The 26,322-nt window shown below is 35.9% G+C and overlaps 1 protein-coding gene across 1 annotated transcript; it reads left to right on the forward strand.

The window, feature by feature from the left end:
• On the forward strand, positions 1 to 25,526 carry LOC134649429 (carcinoembryonic antigen-related cell adhesion molecule 1-like). Its single transcript, XM_063504178.1, has 7 exons — positions 1 to 365; positions 10,152 to 10,239; positions 13,211 to 13,419; positions 15,817 to 16,027; positions 19,899 to 20,026; positions 21,875 to 22,043; positions 25,318 to 25,526. Exons 2-7 carry the CDS (start codon positions 10,182 to 10,184, stop codon positions 25,425 to 25,427), a joined length of 885 nt encoding a protein of 294 aa, XP_063360248.1. The 5' UTR covers positions 1 to 365; positions 10,152 to 10,181; the 3' UTR covers positions 25,428 to 25,526.
• The last annotated feature ends 796 nt before the right edge of the window (positions 25,527 to 26,322 follow it).

Below are 26,322 nucleotides of genomic sequence, written 5' to 3' on the forward strand. Positions count from 1 at the left end.
AATTAAGAGAGCTAGATTAATTGAAGTAGAAATATATTAGGAGTGCAGGACGGTGGCGCAAAGTTACGCAGGCGCGCTAGGCATGACACATCGCAGTGGTGGCCCTACGGACGCGAAGGCAACCCGCCGGCAAAGCCAACGTTCCCACGACTTCCGAAAACCCCATTTACGAAAAACTCTCCTTCTCGTTCGTATTTTGTTTTTCGTGACAGTGTCTTGAGTTCCAAACTTGAACGCGAAACAAAAGAACTTTTCGCCTTTCTTTTGTTTCTGTTATCTTTTGTCGTGAAGTGTTCCGTTTTACCGCTCAAGTGTTGATAAGATATTAAAATCTTTGGAGAAAGGGGCTGAAGATTGACGCTGTGGTAATTACTGACCTCGATCTTTGTTGCTTTTTGTTTTAGATCTTTGAAGTATTACACAATATTCTTGCAAGTTGTTACAAAAATAATTAGCTATTGAGGCATTCATATACAATTATGCTATTTAAGCTATTATTATTTTACTAAGCTATTTTTAATGTATTTCATAAATCATAGTATAAATTTTATAATATTGCTAAGTACCTACCTACTTTTTATATTTATCTAGGTACTTATGTGCTTATTAAAATAAAATAACTAAAATTCTGACAAATCGTACCCATCCATATAAGTAATTAATTTATTTACTTCAAAAAATGTAACCTAGGTACCTATTGTTATAATACTTGATTCAACTTAGAGTTTATTGGATTTTTTTGAGAAAATTGCTGCCTAACCAAACTTAATCTTAAATTCTTTAATATTTGCTGACGGCCGATTTGATGTAAGTACAACTTTGAACAACACTTGAAACTTGTGCGATCCAAAATCCAGGCTTAATTATTTAAGTCATGTTATAGGTAGAATACGTTGCTTTTTGACTTGAATGTATACCAGTAAATATAATATCATGCCGTTACGACTTGGACAATCACTACGCTTATCAGCTATATATCACTACGAGCAATGGAATTCTTAATTTTTATAAGCAAAAGGTCGTTTGATATAATTGAAAATAATCCGCCTCAGTAAATTAACAAAATCCTTAAAATGCTTTTTTATTTGATGTGTTTTATAATTTTAGGGTGCGTACCTCTTTCGTACAATATGTAGTATAATACACAGAGCACCGAAATCATTAGTATGACAGACTGAGAATCGACCGTACTAGTATATAATTGTCTGAAGTGACAGTAATCGCTGTTAATCGCTATAGATATGACATCAATCGGTAGGTACCTATCGAAAGAATATAGTATAATAATACGAGTATAAGTTTGCATTGTTTTTTTAAAACGATAATAAATATTGAATTATTACTCATTATATATAGTATCTCCTTTTTGGAATTCACGGGCCTATAAATGCCGGTCTTTTGATAGGCTTGGGGATATAGATCCAACACGTAGAGGCCCTTTGGAGAGCTTTAATGTCATGTAGGACGCCTGCTGGAACCCGTTCACAGGTGCAACAATAGACACCCATGAACCGGTCTCAGCAGGCATTGGGACTATTGTAGAAAATGTGAACAGTATAAGTACCAGTCTATGGATTGAAGTTTGGGTGAGCAATGAGACTGGGTTATTGCCACAGAACATATTAAAGAGGTTAGAACGGCTATCGCGCGCAGTTAGTATCGGAACCGGTGTCGCCGCTCGTTCCTCTCCACATTTACTAACACTCGGGCAACTGTAGTCAAAACTAGCTAGCGCCTTGTGTGCGTGGTGAATGGATACGCCTCCTTTAGACAGATTTGATCTCTGGCTTCTTAATCTGAACGTTATTGTGGCGCAAAAAAGCATGTTTACTTCATTTTCGGTCAGCGCGGGCGAGTAGCATGCGAGCGTTTGCTCAAAACCCCGCGGCGACACGTATATACCCTGCTCGCATCGCCATTCTAACTTGTTCAGTGGTTATTGCAAAGATGTCCGGACACCTGCCACAACAATGTCAGTACACGTTATCGAGGCAGGAGGCTAAACCAAGTCACATAATGGCAGCGACACAGCTAAAAAGGCATTTTCACTAAGCTATTATATTACCCACAAAAACAAAAATTGTCATCATCTCTAAAACAAGAACAATTTTAGGAAACTTTGTATGACATTTTAGTCTCTAAATGCGGTCAAGAACTTTTCAATCTGTCGGATTTAATTGTCCCACGGTGAATAATTATTTAATTTATAAATTTGTAAGTACCTACCTAGAAAACACCTATGACTCAGGGACTAATATCTGTGCTTAAGAGCCAACAGGAGCTAAGATTTAAATATTTTAGGTAAATATACCCGTCTCGCTAACGGAAGCGGCTCCTAAAACTAGTGCGATAAGGACAAGGCGAAAAATCCTGCGTAAAAATCTCAAAAATCGAGGTTTCGTACTCGACTGTTTCCTCCTCCAAAACTTAACCAATCGTAACCAAATTTGGAAATCTAAATGATAATGACATTATCTGTGTCGGACTGTTTTGCTTTTTTGACTAATTGATATCAGTTTTGAATAGCACGCCTCTCATTGCGGCATAGTCAATTAGGCCATTTTGGCCATTTTTGAAGGGCTCTAGCGCCTTAAAAAACAAAAATATCAAAAAAAGCAAAACGGTCCGACACAGATATAGACAATATTAATCTGTGTTGAAAAAATCATTGCTCTAGCTTCAAAACCCACGGAGGAAACAGTCGAGTACGTTTGTATGGAGAAATGACCACTCCTGTTGGCTCTTAACACACAAACAAAAGCCCTTACCAGGATTTGAATCCGGGACCATCGGCTTCATAGGCAGGGTCGCTACCGACTAGGCCAGAGAGATATAAATGTTATTATTTACACCCAAAGATGGACTATTATTTTGATAACGTCGTGTAAATTAATGATAACAATAATTATGTAGGTTCCAGGGATGTTGCGGAAGCCGATTTTTTGACATCCGCGGATGCGGAAGCGGATGAGGATTTTTAAAGGCTCACATCCGCGGATGCGGATGCGGATGTCAAGATAGTTACATAAAAAAACCGGCCAAGTGCGAGTCGGACTCGCGCACGGAGGGTTCCGCACCATCAACAAAAAATAGAGCAAAACAAGCAAAAAAACGGTCACCCATCCAAGTACTGACCCCGCCCGACGTTGCTTAACTTCGGTCAAAAATCACGTTTGTTGTATGGGAGCCCCACTTAAATCTTTATTTTATTCTGTTTTTAGTATTTGTTGTTATAGCGGCAACAGAAATACATCATCTGTGAAAATTTCAACTGTCTAGCTATCACGGTTCGTGAGATACAGCCTGGTGACAGACGGACGGACGGACGGACGGACGGACAGCGGAGTCTTAGTAATAGGGTCCCGTTTTTACCCTTTGGGTACGGAACCCTAAAAACGTCAAATATTACATTTTAGTATTTTTATTTTAAAAAAAAACCGGCCAAGTGCGAGTCGGACTCGCGTTCCAAGGGTTCCTTAAGTCCCACTCACGGTTGACTGCTCATTTCTAATAGTTTTTTTTGGCTAATGACTAAATTACCTAGTAGTCTAGCACTTACGCCGATGCTAAGACGTTTCAGTACCGACCTGTTCCACATCCGCATCCGCATTAAACTCCGCATCGATTTTATGCGGATGCGGGTGCAGGTGCGGATGTTGAAAATAATGCGGAAGTTCCGCGGTTGCGGATGCGGATGCGTATATTGGCAACATCCCTGGTAGGTACCATAAAGAAAAAAATACATAGAGTGCTCACTCCATACATCAGTTTTAGTACCAAAAAAAGACTATTAGCATCTAGCATCGAGTAGCGGAACTATCAGTACTGCTACTTGACAATAGATGTAGCACCGACCGGAAAGTCTTATGCTGTTGAGATAAGACTTTCCAGTCGGTGCTACATCTATTGTCAAGTAGCAGTACTGATAGTTCCGCTACTCGATGCTAGATGTAGACACTGAAATTAATAGTCTGAACTGATGTATGGAGTGAGCACTCTTGTCTTACTATATTTCTCTATGTAGGTACCTACACTTCGCGTTTGCGTTCGAAGTACGGGAGGCTGACGAAAGTGACGAAGCGAGGGGATGTGCGCCACAGAACTAGTGATGTGCGCTGCGACCAGTGGCGTAGCGTGAACTAATCTAGCCGTGGGCGAAATCGCATCTGCGAGGCCCTTTTCTTTCACTGTGCCCAAAGGGGCCTCGCCGAGGCCCCTCTTGGGGCGCGAGGCCGTGGGCGACGGCCCACTTCGTCCACGCCTAGCTACGCCACTGGCTGCGACCGGACACCAGACGCCGGAGGGTGGGGGGGTTAGCAAGTGGTGCATATTTCACTTCGTCGACATTCGCAAACTATACTTACCTACAAATTCTAAAATACTTTATAACATTTCAGGAAGGCAAGCAATCAGTATCGATAAAGTATCAAATATTGTGTCACTTCAATATTGCTCTTGCTCGGAAATAAAATAGCTAAATTACCTTTTATTTACTTAGTTATACGTGACGTGACGTACCTATTGACCGTACAATGAAGCATTCTGGTACTACGCTATAAGGCGCTTGCCGTCCTTCATTTTGCAATATCTTTGAGTAAAAAATATAACTATCGTTATTTGCTCGCGTAACTGGTTTCTTTTAATCTTAAATATAGAAAGGCAAGCAAGAATAAAAAACAGAAAGGTCAATAAAACAATGTTAGTTTTGTTTACCTACAAGTCTATTAAATGTTTTTTGCTAAAAAATACACCTAGGTACAGTCGACTCTTGTTAATTCAAACCTGCGATAATTCGAATTAACCTCTCTATAATTCGAAGTTAACAAGAGATCCCTAGAACATCTCTTTATATTTCGAAATAAATCAATACATTTTTAAGCACTTGGTAATTCAAACAAAAATAATCATCGCTAAGTAACAAAACGACGCGTTAATTCGAACTCATAGGCGTCAAGCACTCTACAATTCAAAGTTATAAGATTGCAGAATAATAGACCGCATATTTTGGGACAAGTTCAAGTTCGGCGTTGCAATCTTTCGTTGGTCATTGTGTATAGATTAAAAGTTAGTGTTAGTTACGACTCCTAAAAAGTATAAATGCTTGACTATTGCTGAAAAGTAGGAGTTAATCGAAAAAATGGAGGTAGGTGAGAAGAAAAGTGCATGATGTTGCAAAAGAATTTTCAGATCAGTCTCAGCAATGTGCATTGAAGAAAACTCATTTTTCAGATTTCATCCGAAACTAACCTTTTGATATTGTAAAAACATTAGCAGTTAATCAAAATTTGATGAATACCTACTCATTAATTCGAACTTTAATATTTTTTCTCTCAAAAATATCGAACCATTTGATATTTCAAACTCCCGATAATTCGAAATATTTAAAAAGTCCTTCGAGTTTCGAATTAACGAGAGTCGACTGTATCTGAAAATACATCGCAAACGAGAACAAGGTACAGACCATGCAACCTAGAAACAACAAAAGCGCACGTCTGCATTGTTCAAGTTTTGGCACAGCACTGGAGCACTATACGGGAATCGTTCCAAAACTCTTAAATAAACATAAACTTAGGTCCAGATAATATCAAGAACGCATTACATGGAAAACATATTGTAATTTATGAGTATGAGGGATAAAAGTGCAGTTTCATGCAGAAGCATAAAAGGATACTTCGTGAACTGAACCAACTTCGGTTTTTCAATTTTTCAGGCCATTTGTTTCAAGTATAAAAGCTGTTGTTGCTGATGATACAAGCCAATTACAATCCCATCCTCGTCGCCAGTGATGAGTACGAGGATATGAGTGAAACCACGGACTGCTATATTCACACTGAATTATTGCATAGGTAACGGTAACGACACACACACACACACACACACACACACATGCATACATATCATACACAATGAAATATTCTCTAATGTCACAGTCGTTAATGTATTATTGTGTAAAAATCACAATATAATGCTTAATTTTGATTTGGTGGTTGGTTGGTTAATTATCACGGCTTTTATTTACAAGTTGCTCTTGCATAAGTATTTACGTGAACGCAACCAGGGTAAGAGTTAGACAAACAAAAACAACTTCAAACTCTGTAAACATGTTTGCAGTGAACTGGTGCGAGGCAGATACTCGTATATTTATGTTAATATATGTTTAGGTTACTCAATAAAAATACAAGATATTTTACCCATGCATATTAAAAACGGGATAGGTATTATAAATTTATGAGAATATCATGATTTGAAAAACGATGAGATTTTTTGTAAAGCGATCGAGTGCCTGAATAGTAAATTCGAACTATATTGACCGTGATTGCTGAAAAATTCTTCATAAAAATCGTCCTTTCTTCACTTATTTGTCTTATTTAATGCGTGGAATGATGATGATGATGATTGATAAAAACCACCCTATGTATAGACATAGCCATAGCCATAGGCGAGGATAGCCTCGGGTCTCAAACTACCTACATACCAGTTCAGCGGTATAAGCGTGAAGATGTAACAGACATACAGACTTACAGAATTACTATCGCATTTATAAATGTAATACTAACCCCCAGCAATTTCGTGTGCATGAAATAATGATGATGAATTTTATCTAAATCAGTTTAGCGGTTTAAGCATGAAGAGATGACAGACAGACAGACACATTTTTGTATTTTAAAATTAGGATGGATTATAAAATTATAGTAGGGTTGGGATAAACCAATATAATCAAGTTGGTTATGTTAGTGTTATGATTAATATGTAAATAGTCATACATGTGCAATTACCTCAACATTCGACTCGCATATTCTTAGTGATTTGTATAAAGAGTTTAAGTCTGAAGATCGTCTAATCTATTTCTTTCATGCAAAAACAAACGTGCTGGTTTAAAAAATCGAGGTCTATGCATGGAGTCTCTGTCAAATTGTGCCAGTTTTTGGTATTTACAGATCATTAGCGAATCGTAACGCTTGTATCACAGCGAGTTATAAATAAAACTACTTTGTATGCAAAACTTCACATTATAACTTTCCATTAAACATTAATTATGCAATAAACTTTCCTGAACGTATGACAACGCTACTGTAGGAAAAAATTGCTGCACGCTATTGCATGCAGAATGTGAAAATGCATTTTATGTAAAATATCAACCTGATATAAAACATACATACTGGTAAAAACATTATCCTGCACTTTTTGTGATAGCTGAGCTGCACAGAAAACTAAGTACCTATTTAAAAAATATACACGTAAAAGCCTAAGCCTCGGCGTGTTAAGGCACTATTTATGTGTTAAATTTTGACCTGAGTACATAAATAATAATGTCCTAGCACTCGAGTCGCTCGACTGTGCTTAATTGGTTAATATTTTTGACTAAATATATAATTCGTTGACAAGAGATTCTCGTTTATTTTTTGTTGAAAAAATATTTTTTGAAAGTCTTGTTTACCTACTCATTGGTCAAACCTCTGTATTTTGTTTTCCGGTCATCTCATTAAAAAACCATTTTGAAATCTGAATACTGCCCCAAGGGCGCCAGCTTGGAATAACACGCGCCAGCATCTCAGTAAGTTATTAAATACCTATTTTTACTGCTGTGTAGGGTCTGAAACAATAACATGTAATATTAAATATTATATTCAATAAACCAGGGTAGATATTATTGAATAAATAATTATATATTATCGGATGTCATCCCGGTAGTTTCAACAAAACGTAATTGAAAGCAAACATGAATTTGTCATTTTGACTGCTTTTGCTAAAGGAGGGAAGGTCTGAGTTAACCTTCAATAGACTTTATTTCATATAACTTTGTTTGCTAACGCTAAGAACTAAAGAGATGAGAAGTAGAAACTATAATTAAGTGATCCAAAGCACCCCCTTATTTTCAGTTTTCCCGATTTTGTTTATGTCCGAAAATTCCTTTAAAACGAAGTTCAATGCCTTTAAAAAAAGACAGCTTCTACGTCACGAGCTGTTCGCCAGTCACTCAGTGGTGACATGTGCCAACATTCCACTTCTGCTTGACCGCTCCCTGAGCTATATCGACTAGATTTTTATGTTCCAAAGCGATCCATTACAACGTTGCTGTCGATAAACTCCATTGTTTGAGCTTTATTGCTGTTTAAAGCTAACTGAGTATAGTAGGACTGCAGCAGCATTGCTGTTTGAGGCGAAAATAATCAAACCAAATATAGCTGGTCATTGGTCAAGCAAATCTTGTCAGTAAAAGAAGGCGCGAAATTCAAATTTTATATGGGACGATATCCCTTCGCGCTTACATTTTTCAAATTTGCCGCCTTTTCTACTGATCTGCTTGACCAAGTATATAAAATACGTTCACCCTCGAACTATTATAATACTGAGGTACATTTTTTGTGCTTCGTCGTTGGCTACATCTAACTATTAAATTATGGAAATTTTGCTGTCCAAAAATAAGTGTATTATTTCTTTTTTTTTTTAATACTCAAACACAGACCAAACTTAACAATTCAATAGCACATAAATGTCTTGCGTGACCTCATGTCAGCGAAGAAGAAACAAGAAAAGTCGCGCGATTTTGTCAAACATCACATGTTTCTTTTCTTTTTTCCTCAACTATTTAGCCAGTTTATTACAATACATAGCTTGTAAAATACTTAAGTATGCATTCATTTAATGTTGCATGCACAAAATACCATTTTTTTACAAAATATTTTTACCACAAAGCTCAAAGGAATCCTAAAATCCGCCTCAAACACATGCTCAAGTTTGATCAAGAAAGAAAACCCACTAGTCCGAGCGGTGAAGCGAAACAAGTGAAGAAACTTTAGAACTTCCGAGTTTGCTCAGGAGTCTTAAAAGTTTAACAGGAATGAGGCTGTGGTGAAATAAATAACTTTGCCGATAACACATTGGAAGCCAATGTTATACAAGTTGGTAAATAAAAAAGTACCTGTCGTAGTTAGATTAAGTGCCAATACCCGCATACAAAATGGGTCTTATTTTTAGAGTTTCTTAACGTGCCAATCGGAAGATCGGAACCCTATAGCTAAGCTTATGCTGACCATCCGTCTGTCCGTTCAGTATCATATGTATATCAGTGACTCTAGTCAAAATTTTCGCAGTGTGATATTTTATTGTCGCCAAAAGAAGATTCCTCAGGCTCAATCTCATTACACATATTAGGTTGCAATCTCCTAAGTTCGCAATTACAACTCATACTTGAACGGTTGTTTGTGACCATGGAGATATACCTAATTGACTGAGTCCTTACCTTACCTACTCTTAGGAAATTTTATTAATAAAAGTTTTCACTTAATGTAATTTATCAACAACCAACTACGTTTATGATGAATCTTTAATTAGCATCAGGTAATAGATATTGTAAAACAATCGCTTTGGTTTCATTGTACTTTTGAAGTTTCGCTAACATTGGTATCCATTTACCAAAAAATTATTCTTTCTAGTTTCCTTTCCAGATGGCTTCTGAAAAATATTTGAGGAAATTATTATGCACAAAATCGTCAATATAGGTATACCAAATTCCGCATCTCAGCCTTTTATTTTTGATTACAGATACATTAACAAAATTCACATTCAGTAGGTATTTTACATATCTACGACGTACTACGACCAAACTACCTAAATTTTACAAAGTTATACACATAAACCTTTTAAGGTTACCAGAAATGACAATTTCCATTTGAGGATATGGCTTGGCTTTTAGAAAGTATTTACTTATACTTATGAATTAAATAGCTTTGTAGCTTTTTTTTATTTGTCCAAAGTAAAAAAAACTTTATAACACTTTTTTGTCGGAATGTGGACAAATAATGAATATTATTTTTCTAAATGAATTCAGTAATGTCTACTTTAGGATATTCATGATGTACCTATGTGTATGTGGACCTAACCTAAGTGGGTTATACCATTGGGTATAACCCTTATTTTGCTCTCTCTCAAACCAAATGAGCTTAAAATATTCATGTGAACTTAATCCTTATTAAAGTCATGCATTTGTTCACGGCAGTATAATAATATAAGTACCGCCTTCTCATCATCTTCACCGACTAGGCAAGGATGGCAGTAAAAATCTCGGTCGCGTTGTTGACTTGTGGAAATTACTTCCATTCATTTTTGCGCTACGTTTAAAAGGGTTGTTAAAAGAAGGTTTGTTTCAGGATCAATGCCCTTGCTCGGAGGCACCGACGATGGCGCGTAGCACGGCTGTCTACCTCTTTACAGTCCATTTTCTCTCGTACATTATAGGTGAGTGTCTTGACAGGTTGTTAAGTGTTTGCAAGCTATTGTGAGCTTTATGGTGCTCGATTGCACGCACTTGACCTGAATTGTTGCGGGAGTAAGTGTGAAAGGGTGACGGAATGGAATGCGATTGATGGAATTGGAATGGTTGAATGGAATTACATTTTTGCCCTTTAAGTGAAATCGCGATAGAATTCCATGGACGCAAATAGGTATATTTATTTCAAATCATATTTTATTGTCACGTTTTCTTTTCAAGCTTTTGTTGCGTAGGTACGTGCTAAACATTGTGTCGTTTCATTAGCATAAATACGTTATTAATGGATTTCCAAATGGCAAATTTAACATAGTGCTGTAGGTATGCGCAGCGTAAAACATACATTTCTAGGAATACAGGGTGGATTTTCTTTTTGGGTCAGTGAGGGCAGCTACCACATCCCGTGCTGCGACGAGAAAACGGTCTTAGAAGACCTTCCCTCGATTTCAAATTAATGAAGATTGGCATTTACATATTCTGGAAAAAACATACAGGGTGCGAGAAAAAGGTAATTTTTGACAAACTTTTTTTTTGATGCCAATCGATCCCATTCCTATGAAAAGCCACAAATCGAGGAAAACTTTTCCCATACAATTTGTATGAAAATGAAAACTTTTATTTTTCACATGCTATTTTTGTATGCCAATTGATTCCATTCCTATCTAGTATCAATAGTTTCTTTGGGGTCAACTTACGGTAATGTACTAAAAACCCACAATCGCGTTCTCGCAACCTGTATGTTTTTTCCAAAATCTGTAAAAGCCAATCTTCATTAATTTGAAATCGAGGGAAGGTCTTCTAAGACCGTTTTCTCGTAGCAGCACGGGATCTGGTAGCTGCCCTCACTGATCCAAAAAGAAAATCCACCTGTATATACCACATCCAATGAGTAAAACCGGGTAAAATAATCCATAATAAAGAGATTAAGATCATCAGTTATAAACAGAATTATGGTCCTATGGAGCATGAGGTTTATTATGTCAAGCATAAAATTTTGCAAAACGCGTAGGTTGACATAAAACGGTGTTGTAAAACGGTCTGTCCACACAGGACAAAGCGAGGATCATAATTTAAATTTTAACACTTAATCAAGCTTTGGCTGACAATCAAGATTTACGTCTCTACTGGGAGCGTTTCATTTTCCGCTCCATTTCTTCGAGCTGCTCTTTAGGCAGATAACGCGATTAATTTTTAATCTGATCGCTCTCCATCATTAATTTCCCACTCTGTGCTGACGCGCAGGACGATTGTAGACAAATTTAATTGATGGATATTTCGTTGGATCCACTGGCGTACAACGAGGGGTTATTAAATAATACGGCGCAGTGAGAGTTCGACTAACGTAGATACCATAACAATGCAGTTTTTTTCGTAGCTAACTTTTATTTTGAGACAAACTGACTTTTAACGATTTTTTTAAATAGTTAATTGCTAATGATTTACCGTTCCAAAAAAAGTCGGATTGAAGAAATATTTGCGATGAAACTTTTTTAACTCGCATTTGCTTAAAAATACGCCATATTGTATTGTTTTTTTTTTATTGGTGATAAAATCTCAATGAACGGGGTTCACAACAATACCGATTAGTTCTTGAACTATTGTGTAATATCGTAATTTCGTGAATAATATATAACACAACTTTGCTTGAACAATCTGTAGGTAATAGGCACTTACCCAGTTGAATGCAATTTGAATAAAATTGTTGCGAAGTCAATTTCATTTATAGCAAGTTTTCAATGGAATTGAAATGTTAATACAGATGTCTTTTTATACAGCTAAATTCTTCAACTACTTAGGTACTAATTATACAACACTAATTCATATTATAACTAACTAACTTTGTTTTCGTATTTTATTGTTTGACTGGGTCAGACGTTTTTTCTACTTACATAATCAAATATTAACATTATTTACTTTAATGAAATCACCATTCCAATGTGAAAAAATGTAAACACAAAACACATCAACATCATAGTTGCTGTACTTGCTGTGTTGGAGGTGACATTTGAAACGAGTTGTTGATGAGAACTTAAAAATACTTTTAACAATAACGAGCGTGACGAGCGCGTCCCTCGCCTGTTTACCAGATTAATGAAGTTATTGTTCTGTGTTAAGTAAACGGGGAATGGTTACGTTTACCTAAAGAACAAAGCGAGTTGTACGCAAGTAAATTTTGTTACAAAGTTTTGTACGAATGCTTCGCCAGTTTTGATGAAATTCTCATGTAAATTCTTCGATTTGAAATGTTAATTTAGTTACGCTTTACAAATGGGTTCGGTTTACGAGTAAAATTATTGAAAGAAAGATTGCATGTGTTGTTATTATGTTACTAGGTACAATATAACTGGCTGTCATGCTCTTAATTCTTTTAATACCTAAATTACACACAGTAGTCATAGTCGTAGTATGATGATGTTAATATTTTATAACAATTGAATTTAAGTAATTTGGGTGTCCAGTAGCGTAAAAGTGAAATGTCTTGCGGGGCAAACATTTCACTTCAAATTATACAGCATGCTTCTTATTATAACTTCTTTTCAGTATATCAAAAACGGGGCGATATTAAGAAAAATGATGCTACACTTTGATAACTTGGTAACGAGGATCATAAAGCATTATTCTTATTTATATTGATACAATTATGTATCTAGTTATACTTAAGTTATTAAGTACTAAAGTTCTGCATAGAAATCAATATTATAGTTTTCAATCGAAAAACGAAGTCATTTTTTCAATTCAAAGTCACTCTGTTTTATGATATAAATTAAAAACATAATTTCACACACAAAGTAATATGCTTTGCTGTTAACAACACAACATGTATCCATAATAAATAGAAATGCTTCCAGCATCCTCGGCATATTTAATTTTATTTTATAGATAATTTCTTATTATTATATTTGACATTTATATTGCAATAAATAGATAAAATAATTTCAGTTTGCCGTCAAGATAGCAGTAACAACAAACCTCGAGACCAGAATACAGTTTCGGAATCTTCCAGAAGATTCCGAACAGAGTTCTTAGAAGATTGGCCGCAGGCTCCTGGGGCTCCATACTTCGATCCAAGTACACCCGACAATGTGACCGGCCTAGTGGGACATCCTGTCACGCTTCTTTGTAAAGTGAAGAATTTGCAAAATCGGACGGTAAATATCTCTTGAACCAGAGTGTAATAAAATAGAAGACCTACAATCCCTATACAACCCGCGTGCCCTACATGCCGCATCATTATTGTAGGTGTCGCTATCTACCATTTTTTTTATTTTAGCTTTGTGCGTATAAGCATATTAGAGAAATATAATCATACATCAGTTAGACTATTAATTTCAGTGTCTACATCTAGCATCGAGCAGCGGAACTATCAGTACTGCTACATCTATTGTCAAGTAGCAGTACTGATAGTTCCGCTACTTGATGCTAGATGCTAATAGTCTTTTTGGTACTAAAACTGATGTATGGAGTGAGCAATGTATTTTTTTCTCTGTGGTATAAGGTACGTACTTTGAGGCACGAAAGTAAAGCGTAAATAAAGTATTTTATTCTCATTGAAGATGGCCATAGTGAGCTCTTAGAGAAAGTTTGACAAGTATCAACATGCCATAGCCTTAAAATCAATGTTATGGTGGGTCGCTAATGGTTTTCGCTTCAACGAATTCAACTTCCCACACATGGTACTCTCTATCTCGTTTTGTCGTAGCATTATTAGTTTGTTGAATCAACGACCACCACTACATGGAATATGAAAATGAATAAATTGCTTAATTGTGTTTTAAATATACTTTTGAGTCAAGTCAGTACATCTAACGTTTCAAAATTGTGAAAAAGTTGGTCGTTTTCATATGTAAATAGCTAAAATATTGAAAATAATATTAAGCGCCATGTACTTATGATATTTATTGACGATCCTCGTGGCGTTGTACGTTGGTTATTATTCTTCTTTATTTACTATGGAATTCAAACTTTTTGATTGGTTTGTTCAGTGTTATCCTTTTATTACCTAATCTTTACATTTACCATTCCACTCCCAAGTAAGATTGCAGGTATTCTACATATGTGGTACCATCACGATATTTTTTTTTATATACTTAGAAGTTGTTAATGATTCTTTGATAAAGAAAAACAAAGTTTTCCAAGATTTGATTTAAAAAAATGGACTTTGTCTAACCTTTGTTTTACCATTGCTCGACACGACTAAAAGGACATTTGAAAAATAGCCTAACCCGTCAAATATATCAAAACTTCCATTTTTCTGTGACAAAAATGCCGGGCGCTCGGAAGTTTTAATTGCTCAAACTTTTTGCTCCAAATCCAAGTGTGAAAACGTTTGAAGCGAAACAGTTCAATCTCCGGTTCCTAAGCACCAAAGCGTCTGGCCGGAACAATTTCAATGCAAATCTAATACAAATAGCATTACTTACTTTTTCATGACTACAATAGGCTACATGACTAATTTTGATTTATGGTATCAATCGATCGGGTTTGTTTTTAGGATCAAATATCTATATGGGACCCATTGCTGCATTAAAGTAACACAAAAGTCAGAAATTGTAGTCAAAGGCCGACAGTCGCACTTCACTCGCGAAACACCCTAAACAAAACGACAAGGGAACGTGACGTCAAGGTCTCTGGGAGCCCATCTTGTAGTATGGACAAAACAAGAAAATTGCGTTTTTGTCGGTGAAATATTGCGTTTATATAGTTGCTATACAATACTTTTTTGGATTAAATGTAAGGAATCGAATGGTACCCTTACTTTTATCGTTTTTGGAATTTAGAAATAAAACTTAAATTTTGAAACTTTTAGGTCCTGTACTTTTGTAGTTTTCCAATATTTTATTTTAATATCCACATTATTGTGATAAATTGCTCGTTTGCTATCTATTTTACTAGATTTTGTTATAAAATTGAAAGTGGTAACATTCGGATGCGACTGCGATAGTAGTTAACATCACTGTCAATCTTCTTGATATATCACTGATGAACTCAACATTCTATTCATGAAAACAATTCAACAGCGACCGCAACGCTATTTATCAAGGAAATTGACAATAACGCTGCATAGTTGCAGGAAATATCGAAATCAATATCTTCCTGGATAATTGTGGCTGCAGCAATTCTGCACATAACGCTGCAACAGTACCTTACCTTACTTTTGAATAATTATGTAGGTAACGCAGAAAATAATGACATTCTGGCGCTTCTCGCTTTGCTCGTAATGAAGATTTCAGGCTTTTATTATGCCCCGTAGGTAGATCAGTAATAAAAATATATATATAACATATTCGTTGTTTAAAGGGGCCCACAGATTACCAGTTTGCCGGACGATATCAGCCTGTCGGGTGTTCGGAACTCTCACTTTTTGCGTTTAACTGACAGGCTGATATCGTCCGGCAAAATGGTTAATCTGTGGTCCCCTTAAGAACCCGTTTTACTACTTACAGTAAAATATTTGATGAACCAACATTTTATGAACTATATTTATAATGATTTTATACACAAACTGTTTTCATTTCGGTATTATTTAAGATCTATTTTTGGTGAAGGTGTCATGGGTGCGTCATCGTGACATCCACCTGCTGACGGTGGGACGCTACACATACACATCGGACCAGCGGTTCGAGGCGCAGCACAAGCCGCGCTCCGAGGAGTGGGCGCTCCGCATCCGCTCCCCGCAGCGACGAGACTCCGGCCAGTACGAGTGCCAGATCTCCACCACGCCACCCATTGGACACGCAGTCTTTCTCAATATCGTAGGTAAGATTACAAGCCACGCTCTGACGGATGGGCGCTATGGATCTAACTCGCAGCGGTACGTTTCTGGCAATTGCAAATGCCAGATCTTTAGCTCATGATGTGTGAGCGTTTGCGTTACACGTATAATAATACATACATATTTATACAAGTTAGTATTTTGACGACTGGTCTGGCCTAGTGGGTAGTGACCCTGCCTGTGAAACCGCGGTCCTGGGTTCGAATCCCGGTAAGGGCATTTATTTATGTGATGAGCACAGATATTTGTTCCTGACTCTTGGGTGTTTTCTATGTATTTGTATATTAAGATATTATCGTTGTCTGAGTACCCACAACACAAACCTTCTTGAGCTTACTGTGAGACTTAGTCAATCTGTGTAAGAATGTCCTTTAAGATTAAATAGTATTATATAGTATTAAAAGTAAATATTTGCACATTCAATCTGCACAAAAGTATGGCGTTTTTCGTGTTCCCTAAACGCGTAAAAATCTTCTTAATACATCCCCGTTTTTATAGCCAAGGTGACTTAGTATAGATATTTAATAAAGTTGAGGTATATGCTATGAAATTACACTAGGAGTACCTATACATTGTACTCTCGAAGCCATCTTGATTTGTGCTAACCCATTGATTAAAACGACACTGTTCAGCCCCATGCTACTCGCTCCAGCACGCTTGCCAACCTTCTAATTGGAATCGTATCCGGCTTGAACCGGCTCGTTCCAGTTAAGCCACGACTGCAGGAAGCTTGCCACTTGTTTATCTGTTTGTCTTACCCTGGATTAAGTTTCCGATGAAGTTATTGGAGCGAGCACAGCTTTGTATAACCAGGATGTTGCATAAATATAAACATTGAGATATTTTGTTGTTTAATGCGATTGCACTTTCGGTTAAGTAAGGAGAAGTTATTAAACTTATTAACCTTACCTTTGGCACCGGTAATATATATTGCGCTGTATTTTGAAAGCAATTGAAGCCAGGATATGAATTTTCACAATACGTGTACGTCACGTAAATTATTTTGGATTACAAAAATATATTGAAAACTTTTCGTAAGTACTAGCATAATACATAATATTTTCAACATAGGTCCAACAACACCACGACTCTTCTCTTTCCGCACATACTCTATTAAAGGTTTTATACTAAATACCTTTTATTACGTTCTTACATACCCTACCAAGAATCGAGATAGAGGATGTATTATTTCATTATCACAGTCGCTCATACATCAAAAGGACAGACGGAGTGAAAAATTGAAGGGAAAAGTAATTCCTTAATGCTTCGTAATGTACATGAGCCAAAGTTAAATGGGACGCTTCGCCCAGAGCCATATTGTTTGCATCTACTCTGTCACCAACATCCGGGTCGTACCTTGTTTGCCCACATACTCGTGTCAAAGAGTTAATCTTGGTGTAAATATTTACTTCCGGAGATTGAAGATTTTGTGCATTTATTTCTAAGTGGTTTGGCTGATTGGTCATTGAATGAGGCGTCACATGACGTAGGTATACAAACAAAATTACAGTTTTGATAGGTACTGTGTAACATTTGTATTTTAAAGCGAGGTACATTCATATAAGTGTAGTCTTGTTTCAGGTCAAACGAGTGACGTTTTCTATTTTTTATTAAACATAATGTAACCGATATGCGGTCGTCGTTTAAAAAAAAGTATAGGGGATAGCTGTTACATAGATTCGTTGTATCAATTGACCATTGCAAATTATCATTGTATCGTACATTTATACTGGGTAGTAATCACTGAACACAATGATACCAGTTGTTAGTAGAGGAGCGTGGGGCTTAATGTAACAGGGCTTAATGTAAGTAGTAACGCTCAATTTTGACGGGGAATTAAAAACTTTAATTTATTTATAAATCTAGTAGGTATATAGTGTTAAATCAAACTAACTTCGTTATTGGAAAATACTTTAATTTTTTCAATTCCAAGTAAAAAATAAGTGAATTTATTGGCTTGGAGCAATCGAACCTGAAATCGGATTCTTTACAAAAAAAATAGTTTATAGTAGTTGTCTGAATTATGTAACGATTATTTTAATTAGTGTCTTTTAATAAATACTTTAAAAATAAATACTTTATCAACTCTGTGAGGGACACCCAGAGGCAACCGGATATGCGGCTGGCATTACAACTTCTCGAATCATATAGTCCTATGGCAGTGGAATGTGCAATATTAGAGCCACTGTCCATTGCAGAGATTTATCGACTCATAAAGCTAATTAAGCCAAAACCCACAAAGGATGTTTATGAGGTTCCTACAAGGATCTTGCGTGAGCTTCCTCCATCATTTATAGATATTTTGTGTTACAGTATGAATTTGTGTCTGATAAATGGGTCTTATCCTGAAGTTTTAAAAAAGATTAAAGTTGTACCTATATATAAGGGAAAAGGAGTAAAAACGGAACTAAAGAACTATCGACCTATATCGATAATACCAGTGTTGTCCAAGATTTTTGAACTGGGTCTTGCAAATAGGTTAATTAATCATTTGACAAATAAGGGTATCTTGGCAAAGGAACAATATGCTTATCAGTCTCAAAAATCCACAGTAGATGCTACCAGACAACTCATGAAAACTATCGTTGGGAAACAAGAATTGGGATGCAAAGTTGCATTAGTGCTATGTGATTTGTCGAAAGCATTCGATCTCGTAGACCATAAGCTTATTATTAAGAAGTTAGACCATTACGGCATCCGGGGAACTTTTCTGAAAGTATTCGAAGCCTTTCTAAAGAACAGGCAACAATTATGTGAAGTAGATGTTAATGGCTATAAGGGAAGATCCAACTATCAATCGCTTGATTCCATTTCTGTTCCTCAAGGTTCAGTAATAGGTAATTATTTATTTATTACATTAGTTAATGACTTGTCAGCGTGTACGTCGCATGGTCAACTGATCGCATACGCGGATGATAGTGCTTTTGTTGTTTGGGGCACTAGTTTCACAGAACTGCAATTTAAAGTATATTACCTGCTGCGGGATGTAAAGAACTGGTTCACTATCAATGGTATGAAGCTTAACTTGGAAAAAACCAATGTAGTCCAGATTAACCTTTGGGGTTTGCCACCCCGAACATTGAATATCGTGCTGGACAATATCGAAGTACCTTTAGTAAACAAAGCAAAATATCTAGGCTTCACCTTAGACTTTGGATTAAAGTGGGATTCCCATATAGACGAGCTTTGTAAGAGGTTAGGCAAGGCATGTTTTGCAATTTCAAGACTGACAAAAATGCTTGATGAGCAATGTGTCAGAAATGCATACTTTGCTTACTTTCAGTCAATTGTAACGTACGGAATTGATATGTGGGGACAAGCAGCGGACAGAAAAAGGGTGTTTATAATGCAAAAGAGGGTAATTAGGAGTATGGCTGGGGTACCCTGGGACACCCCTGCCCGTAGCCTATTTCGGAAGTTAAGGATCATGACTGTTCCAGGTCTGTACATATTTAAAGTGGCAAAGGTAGTTCGAAAAACTCTTAATGAATTTAGAACGCGTGGTCCTAACTTCCGAAATGGAAATAATCTCCTCCCTAACCGGCACAGACTAAAAAAGTCTGAACAATGTGTGTGGTACATAGGTCCTAGAATTTATAATCGTTTGCCAAATAATTTGAAGTCAGCAGAATTATCAGACAATATGTTTATTAGAAAGCTAAAGGAATATTTAATAGATAAGGCGTTCTACTCATTCGATGAATTTATGAATCCAAACAATGTTATATGTGATTATTGAAATGAGATACTTATTATTGTTAATATAAAATTAAGATGTAAATATGTATAATAAAATTGACATGTAACTTACGTTATGAATAAAGAAATTGAAATTGAATTGAAATTTTTCTGCAGAACCAGAGACGGAAATACTGGGCGGACCGGATTTATTTATCTACGCTGGCTCCACCATAAATCTGACGTGTATAGTCAAGCACACACCAGAGCCCCCGAACACCATTAATTGGACTCACAGAGGCAAGGTAATACAGGTTAAGGACCGTGCTCCATCTTGGCACCTTGTCACTTTGAGTGGTTGGACGACTTCGTTTGATGGATAATATGAGTTATGTGCGTATCAAGTAAACTATTATCAGTGTCAAGATATGGTATAGGCGTTCCAAAATTGAAGCTCTTACCTTGTGACAAATGGTACAAGTTGCCTTTAGTCGCACCTGGGCAAGAGAGAAATGTGCACGTGCTAACGAGCTTCCGTTCACCAAAAGAGAAAGAGACAAGCTCATGTTTTAACAACGAGTATGACAAAGATGAATAGAATGCGAAAATCAATCAAAAATAACAAATTTCTTCGTAGGTATAGAAATAAATAAGGAAGTATTTTTTGGTGCTCCTTATGTATAAGTATAACCTATCTGTATAATAATGTATAATATCATTGTCAGTGATCTCTAATAATACTGCAGGTCGTTTTATTTCTTTTATTAAATGGAGAAAATGGTATCTAATATCATCATAACTATCTAACCACTATATAACTACCATTTAACCTAGGCGGTTAATGAAAAGCTTTAAGCGTTTTTCGCAACATACGAGTTTCCCATTTTATCGGCTACGCTCGTAGCTTGAAGCTCGCGCTGGCACTATAGTGTTGCTAAATTAATTCGTTACAAGTAGTTGGTACCTACACATTAATTACGCTGTCTAATTGAAGACTTTTTTTTATATATTTTTATCCTCCGGTATACCAGGAGTTCATTTGGGTTGAAGGAACCAGGCCCAATTTTTCCATCTCATAACCGTCCGCGTTATATGTATAGTAATTAAGTGGTAATATATATCGTACATGCTGAAAACCTTATCGCAGATACACGACTATACGTTATGTTGTCAGTGACACACGGGATCATTAACACAGGGGTGAAATTGTACAGAACGGATCAATCGCTCCGAGAAGTGCCGATGCGTTCATCAATAAATGGAACATTTCGACTAGATACATGCATGATTACGTTTTACGGAGATTGTATGTACTTAGTATTTATTTACAGGCTGTTACTATGTATCTTTCCTTTCAAGAACTATACATTATTACATGGATACGTTTATGAAATCCTACGTACTCGTTTGATTAAAAGGCCTTATTCGATTGTTACAAAAGCGGTTTTAAAAATAGGTCAAGCATTCGTTCGAGTCTTTAAACATTAATAAGTTTCACGTTTTTTTTTGTTAAAACTTTTGTTACTACAGTTTCAAAAGTAAATGCCTTTTAGTAATGTGAACTAACAACAAACAAACCGACAGAAATCATCGATTGACGAACAACCGAACAATGAACCGTCGATCGACAAACTAAAACTAAAATACAGAAAGCTTGGACACCGTCCCGGCGGTACAATTTGGTTGTAAGGTAACCAAACGCATTCGACCATCATCACGCACGGCGGGAACGTCATTATATATTCCACGCCAGCCAATCCGATCCAAAACCCACATCTACCGATATTGCACGAAGCAATGAATAGTTGGATTGTGGCGAAATATCGTAACAGCTTTTTGTCTATAGGTATACGTTAAATTTTATATCATATTTGTTTTACATTGTAATAACTAGATATTTGATTTATCATTAATATTCTTACTAATTTTTATATCTCCCTTTTGGAACGATATCGAAAAATAACCCACCAATTAATCAAATTACTAGTATAGGTACCTACAGGTAAATAGTGGACATAATTTCAACCCGTTGCTATCAATGTATTGTTTATTCCAACCCACACAACATACAATGTTCAATCAGTCCTCGTGACATATTTTAACTAAATTTAGTAGTTTATTGCCATTTCATCAAGGACTGTTTTGTCTGACAGACGATAAACTTCGACTCTACACGCGGCGGTATATCGCTGGTGACTGAAAAAGGGACACATAGCAGTAGTAGGCTGCTAGTACAATCAGCAAGGACGTCAGACGCAGGCGCGTATCAGTGCGCACCGGACAACGCGCTGACTGCTTCAGCGAGAGTACATGTACTTACTGGTAAGTAAATTAACCTTTTTTTTTAGGTATCAAAAAAATAATACGACGACCCCGTCATAAAATACGCTCCACCGTCAATTTTACAAACTTGTCGAAAAGAAGCTTCATTAATTTCAACGACTTATTGCGAATAAGCACTTGGGCAAACTACTTACTTTATTTTAAACTATTATATTTACAATTGTCTACTATTCAGATTACTATAAGTTTACTAGAATCTCGTGAAAGCCGAAAAGGACAGTCCAGTAAGTATGTACCTATACTTGGCTCATGAGATAACCACCATGTGGGATGTTGATTCGACGATCATTGTTCCGATAGTCGTTTCAGCGAATGATAGTCTCGACCAATATCTTGAAAGACTCTCGCTAGGTGGTTGGATCAAGGGTCAGATGCAGCCAGATCAGATCCACCGGCAGCTTGGGCCCTGTCCAGGTTAGGTTTTTTACAATGTTTTTATATTGCTTTTTATTCCATATTATCCATAATTATTTTAAAATTATAAATAAATAAAGGAATAGAGATCACTACAATTGACCTTAATAATGATAGCAGACAGAATATAGTTCATCACCAATTCCACTGATATCCTATCCATCCGAGAATCAATTAGCCAAGTTTCGGCTCTTAGTATATTCTCTGTTCATGGATAATAAAGATCGATCAAGTTATTAGCAATGACTAATAGAAACCATTTTAAGCACTAAAATAATAAATGGCAGTCAGCTTACATTTTTAAAACCTCCACGTAGGTATTGGTGATAATAATAGTTAGCACCTTTTACTTCTTTTATTATAAATAAGTAATTTAATAATATATATTAATACAGTAATGCGGTCTCTGCCTACCTCTCCGGGAAATAGGCGTGATTATATTTATGTATGTATGTATATTGAATATTTATAATGCTCTATAGGTGTTTTATCCAAATCATTAATTAATATTGGTACCGTAAAACGGGGTGAGTAGGTTTCGCGGGGAGAGGTGGGTTATGAATGGGGAGCGAAGGTTTGAGAGGGGGGTGAGAAGGGATTTTAAGGCTACTGCTACAAAAATAATGTATTCCAATTTAAAATGGAGCTATAGTAATACGCATAATAAAAAAAAATAGATCCAACAATCTTCCAAAATCACCTTTGTATGAAAACCCCTCTCACCCCACATACGAGGCACTACGGGGTGAGGGGGGTTTTCCTCTTTATCGTCAAAGTTATGAAAAAAAAACTACCCAAAATAAAATAAAAACTAAAATACAAACGTCCGGAACACTTATTATACACACCATTCAGTTTTCATATGTAAAAATAAAATGTTATCGAGGTTTTAATTTCAGTTTTGACCCTACGCACCCCATTTTACGGTATCATTCCATTTACAATATTTCCAAAAATTGAGTAACATTTCCTTTAAGCGAAAGACACAATAGGTACTTACATCGTTTAATGAACAAATTTCGATGACACACTTTATCATTAAAACCACCTTATTTCTAACATTTAGAATTTCTTAAAGAAAGACTCGTTTTATGTTCCATAGAAATGAAATTTTAAATTACTTTTCAGACGATTTCATTAATAATACTTTTTATAAAAACCGCTTTGATTGAAATCTCGCGGGCTTAGATTGATTTCAAAAAACGAATTGAATTTAGTATTAGAAGTTATCGAAGTATTTATTAATACCTACAGCTCTATGTTTTATAATTTATAAGATAAGAAACTGTATTTACCTAAACTTATCCGTATGTGTAGTAAAAGTAATCATAGTTTAAACGATTCCTAAAAGTAAATGATTGTTTGTAGGTAGCATACCGTAAAATAATTTTCATGTTTATGTCTGAATTGTAAAAATATATAGGATTACATTTTGAAACATGACACGATCGAGCTCTTAGATCCCTTATCGACCTCCAAGCACTTAAATTATGGCTGATAGACACAAGACACTTAAGGCTCACATTTCACCGTTCCTTGCTTTGGATTGTACTTCGTTTTTTTTAGCATTAGAAATTTGGTAAACAATCTTGATGTATCTTTTAATTGAAAAACACATTTTAAAAATAAGTTACGGTAAATATGTAACAATTATGAATCTAATACGATCTTTTATAGTCTTCTGCTTTCATAAGTAATAGTTATTGATTTTTAAAGAGTGTTTTTCAATTAAAAGACATGTCAAAATCGCTTACCTTCTTTCAAGTTCTTTCTAATGCTAAAAAAAACGAACAGTGTTGGCCCGTACAAAAGGCGTTTCGACCATCTGCTGAGGGCTACAGTACTACTCCCAACATCACCTAAAAACGGGTTTTTGCGGTAACATATATAATATTTACTTCGGCTCCACGTACCTACGCCTAGCAGGGTCGTCGAGTACACTATTCTTCTCACTTGATGGTCTCATCGGAAGACCAGCGCTGGAAGCCACCAGAAACATGCTGAGATGAGGCCATTTCGTGGCACTTTAATCTTATTTTGTGTTTTCTGTCATATTATGTATTGTCTGTGCTTACGAATAAATTCTATTCTATTCTATTCTATTCTATTCTATTCTATTCTATTCTATTCTATTCTATTCTATTCTATTCTATTCTATTCTATTCTATTCTATTCTATTCTATTCTATTCTATTCTATTCTATTCTATTCTATTCTATTCTATTCTATTCTATTCTATTCTATTCTATTCTATTCTATTCTATTCTATTCTATTCTATTCTATTCTATTCTATTCTATTCTATTCTATTCTATTCTATTGTTCCATATACACAACACAACTAAAATTTGAAAAGAAAAAATACTTAACTACATATTTATATACTTATTTATTAGCAACGTATGACATACAAATGTATTTAATTTTTTCCATTCGTTTGCAATTTTTTGCTTTAGTGCTCGCAAAGTGAGACTGATTTTCATCTTTTTAATAATCCAGAAAATTTAGAAAAAGTATAACAGTGTATTTCTGTGTGTAGAACTCCTGGGAGTATTGCATTTTATTGCCACCTTGTGAGTTTAAAACTAGAACAATTTAATAAAAAAAAAGTTTTATTGTACTACAAAAGTTCAACGCTTCGTCGGAGCGGGGACAAGTTGGTAGGTAGTTATAAAACTATTGCAACTTGTACCCAGAGGTTCCATTCGTGCTCATAAGACAGTGTCAGAAAATACCACTTTTTGGTCCAATTTTCGAAACGTACCTACCTGTCCGTTTTAACCGCTTCATAGACATTGAACATCTTTCATAGTATGAGAGCTACAAACTTTTTTGTTGCAGGGGAAACACCAGCAGCGATGCAAGGCAGCGCCCAATGGCCTAGCAGGTTACAACTACCTGTCGTTATTATAATAAGTGTATCATTATTTAAAGCGACTTTAATAGATTAAGTGAAGTGAGGGGAAATAAGAAAGTGTTAGCCGCCAAAATTTACATTCTAAGTCTCTCTAAGTGTAAATACATTTTTGTACAAAGTAATAAACTAAGGTTAACTTTAAGGGATCTACTAAAGATTATGCGAGTGGATGTGAAACATCGAATTGTAAACGCAAAATCAGTATCAATGTTACAAATGTACTTAGAACCTAAAATGTCAGGGTAAATTTCAAAGTAAAAATAATAGCTGTTGAGTCATCATTCAAAAGTACAACACCATAGTACACGTTTTGTTTTAGCACTTTACTCAAGATCAATGTAAACGGGTACGCGTACGTTTTACATGAAAGTACCAACTTTACAAGTTTTTCAATTCCTCTCCTTTAAAAATGTATATTTAACTAGCATGATTAGCATCTCAATTTATTATTATTTATATAATTTATTTTAATTCATTATAAAAAAAAAACAATAGACTGAATAACAGGGTGTTGCTTATTTCGTCGAAGTAAAAAATTTCTACATCTTAATGTAGTATCTGCTATTAAAACACCAATGTAGGTAGATTTTTTTCAGAATTTTCATTACGTTTTAGAGGTCGCTACCGCATTAAGCGGTTAAGGCGTAGAAAATTTTAACTTAGACGAAATGAGCAACACCCTACTAAATAACTTATGTCTAGAATTGTTTCATGATAATTTTTTGGTAATTTTTTTTTGTACCTATACCCAGGGCCGGATTAACCCTAAGTCAGAGTAGGCAACTGCCTATGGGCCCCGCCTCGGATAGGGGGCCCCGCCTCGGCTAGGGGGCCCCGGCGGCCCCGCGCGCGCCAAAAACAATATTTGTTTCATATGGCCAAAATTCATAAATATTGTTTTTATTGTACCTAAATATTTATACCTAATA

The sequence above is a fragment of the Cydia amplana genome, chromosome 1 (genome assembly GCF_948474715.1).
Source record: "Cydia amplana chromosome 1, ilCydAmpl1.1, whole genome shotgun sequence".
Lineage (NCBI taxonomy): Eukaryota > Metazoa > Arthropoda > Insecta > Lepidoptera > Tortricidae > Cydia > Cydia amplana.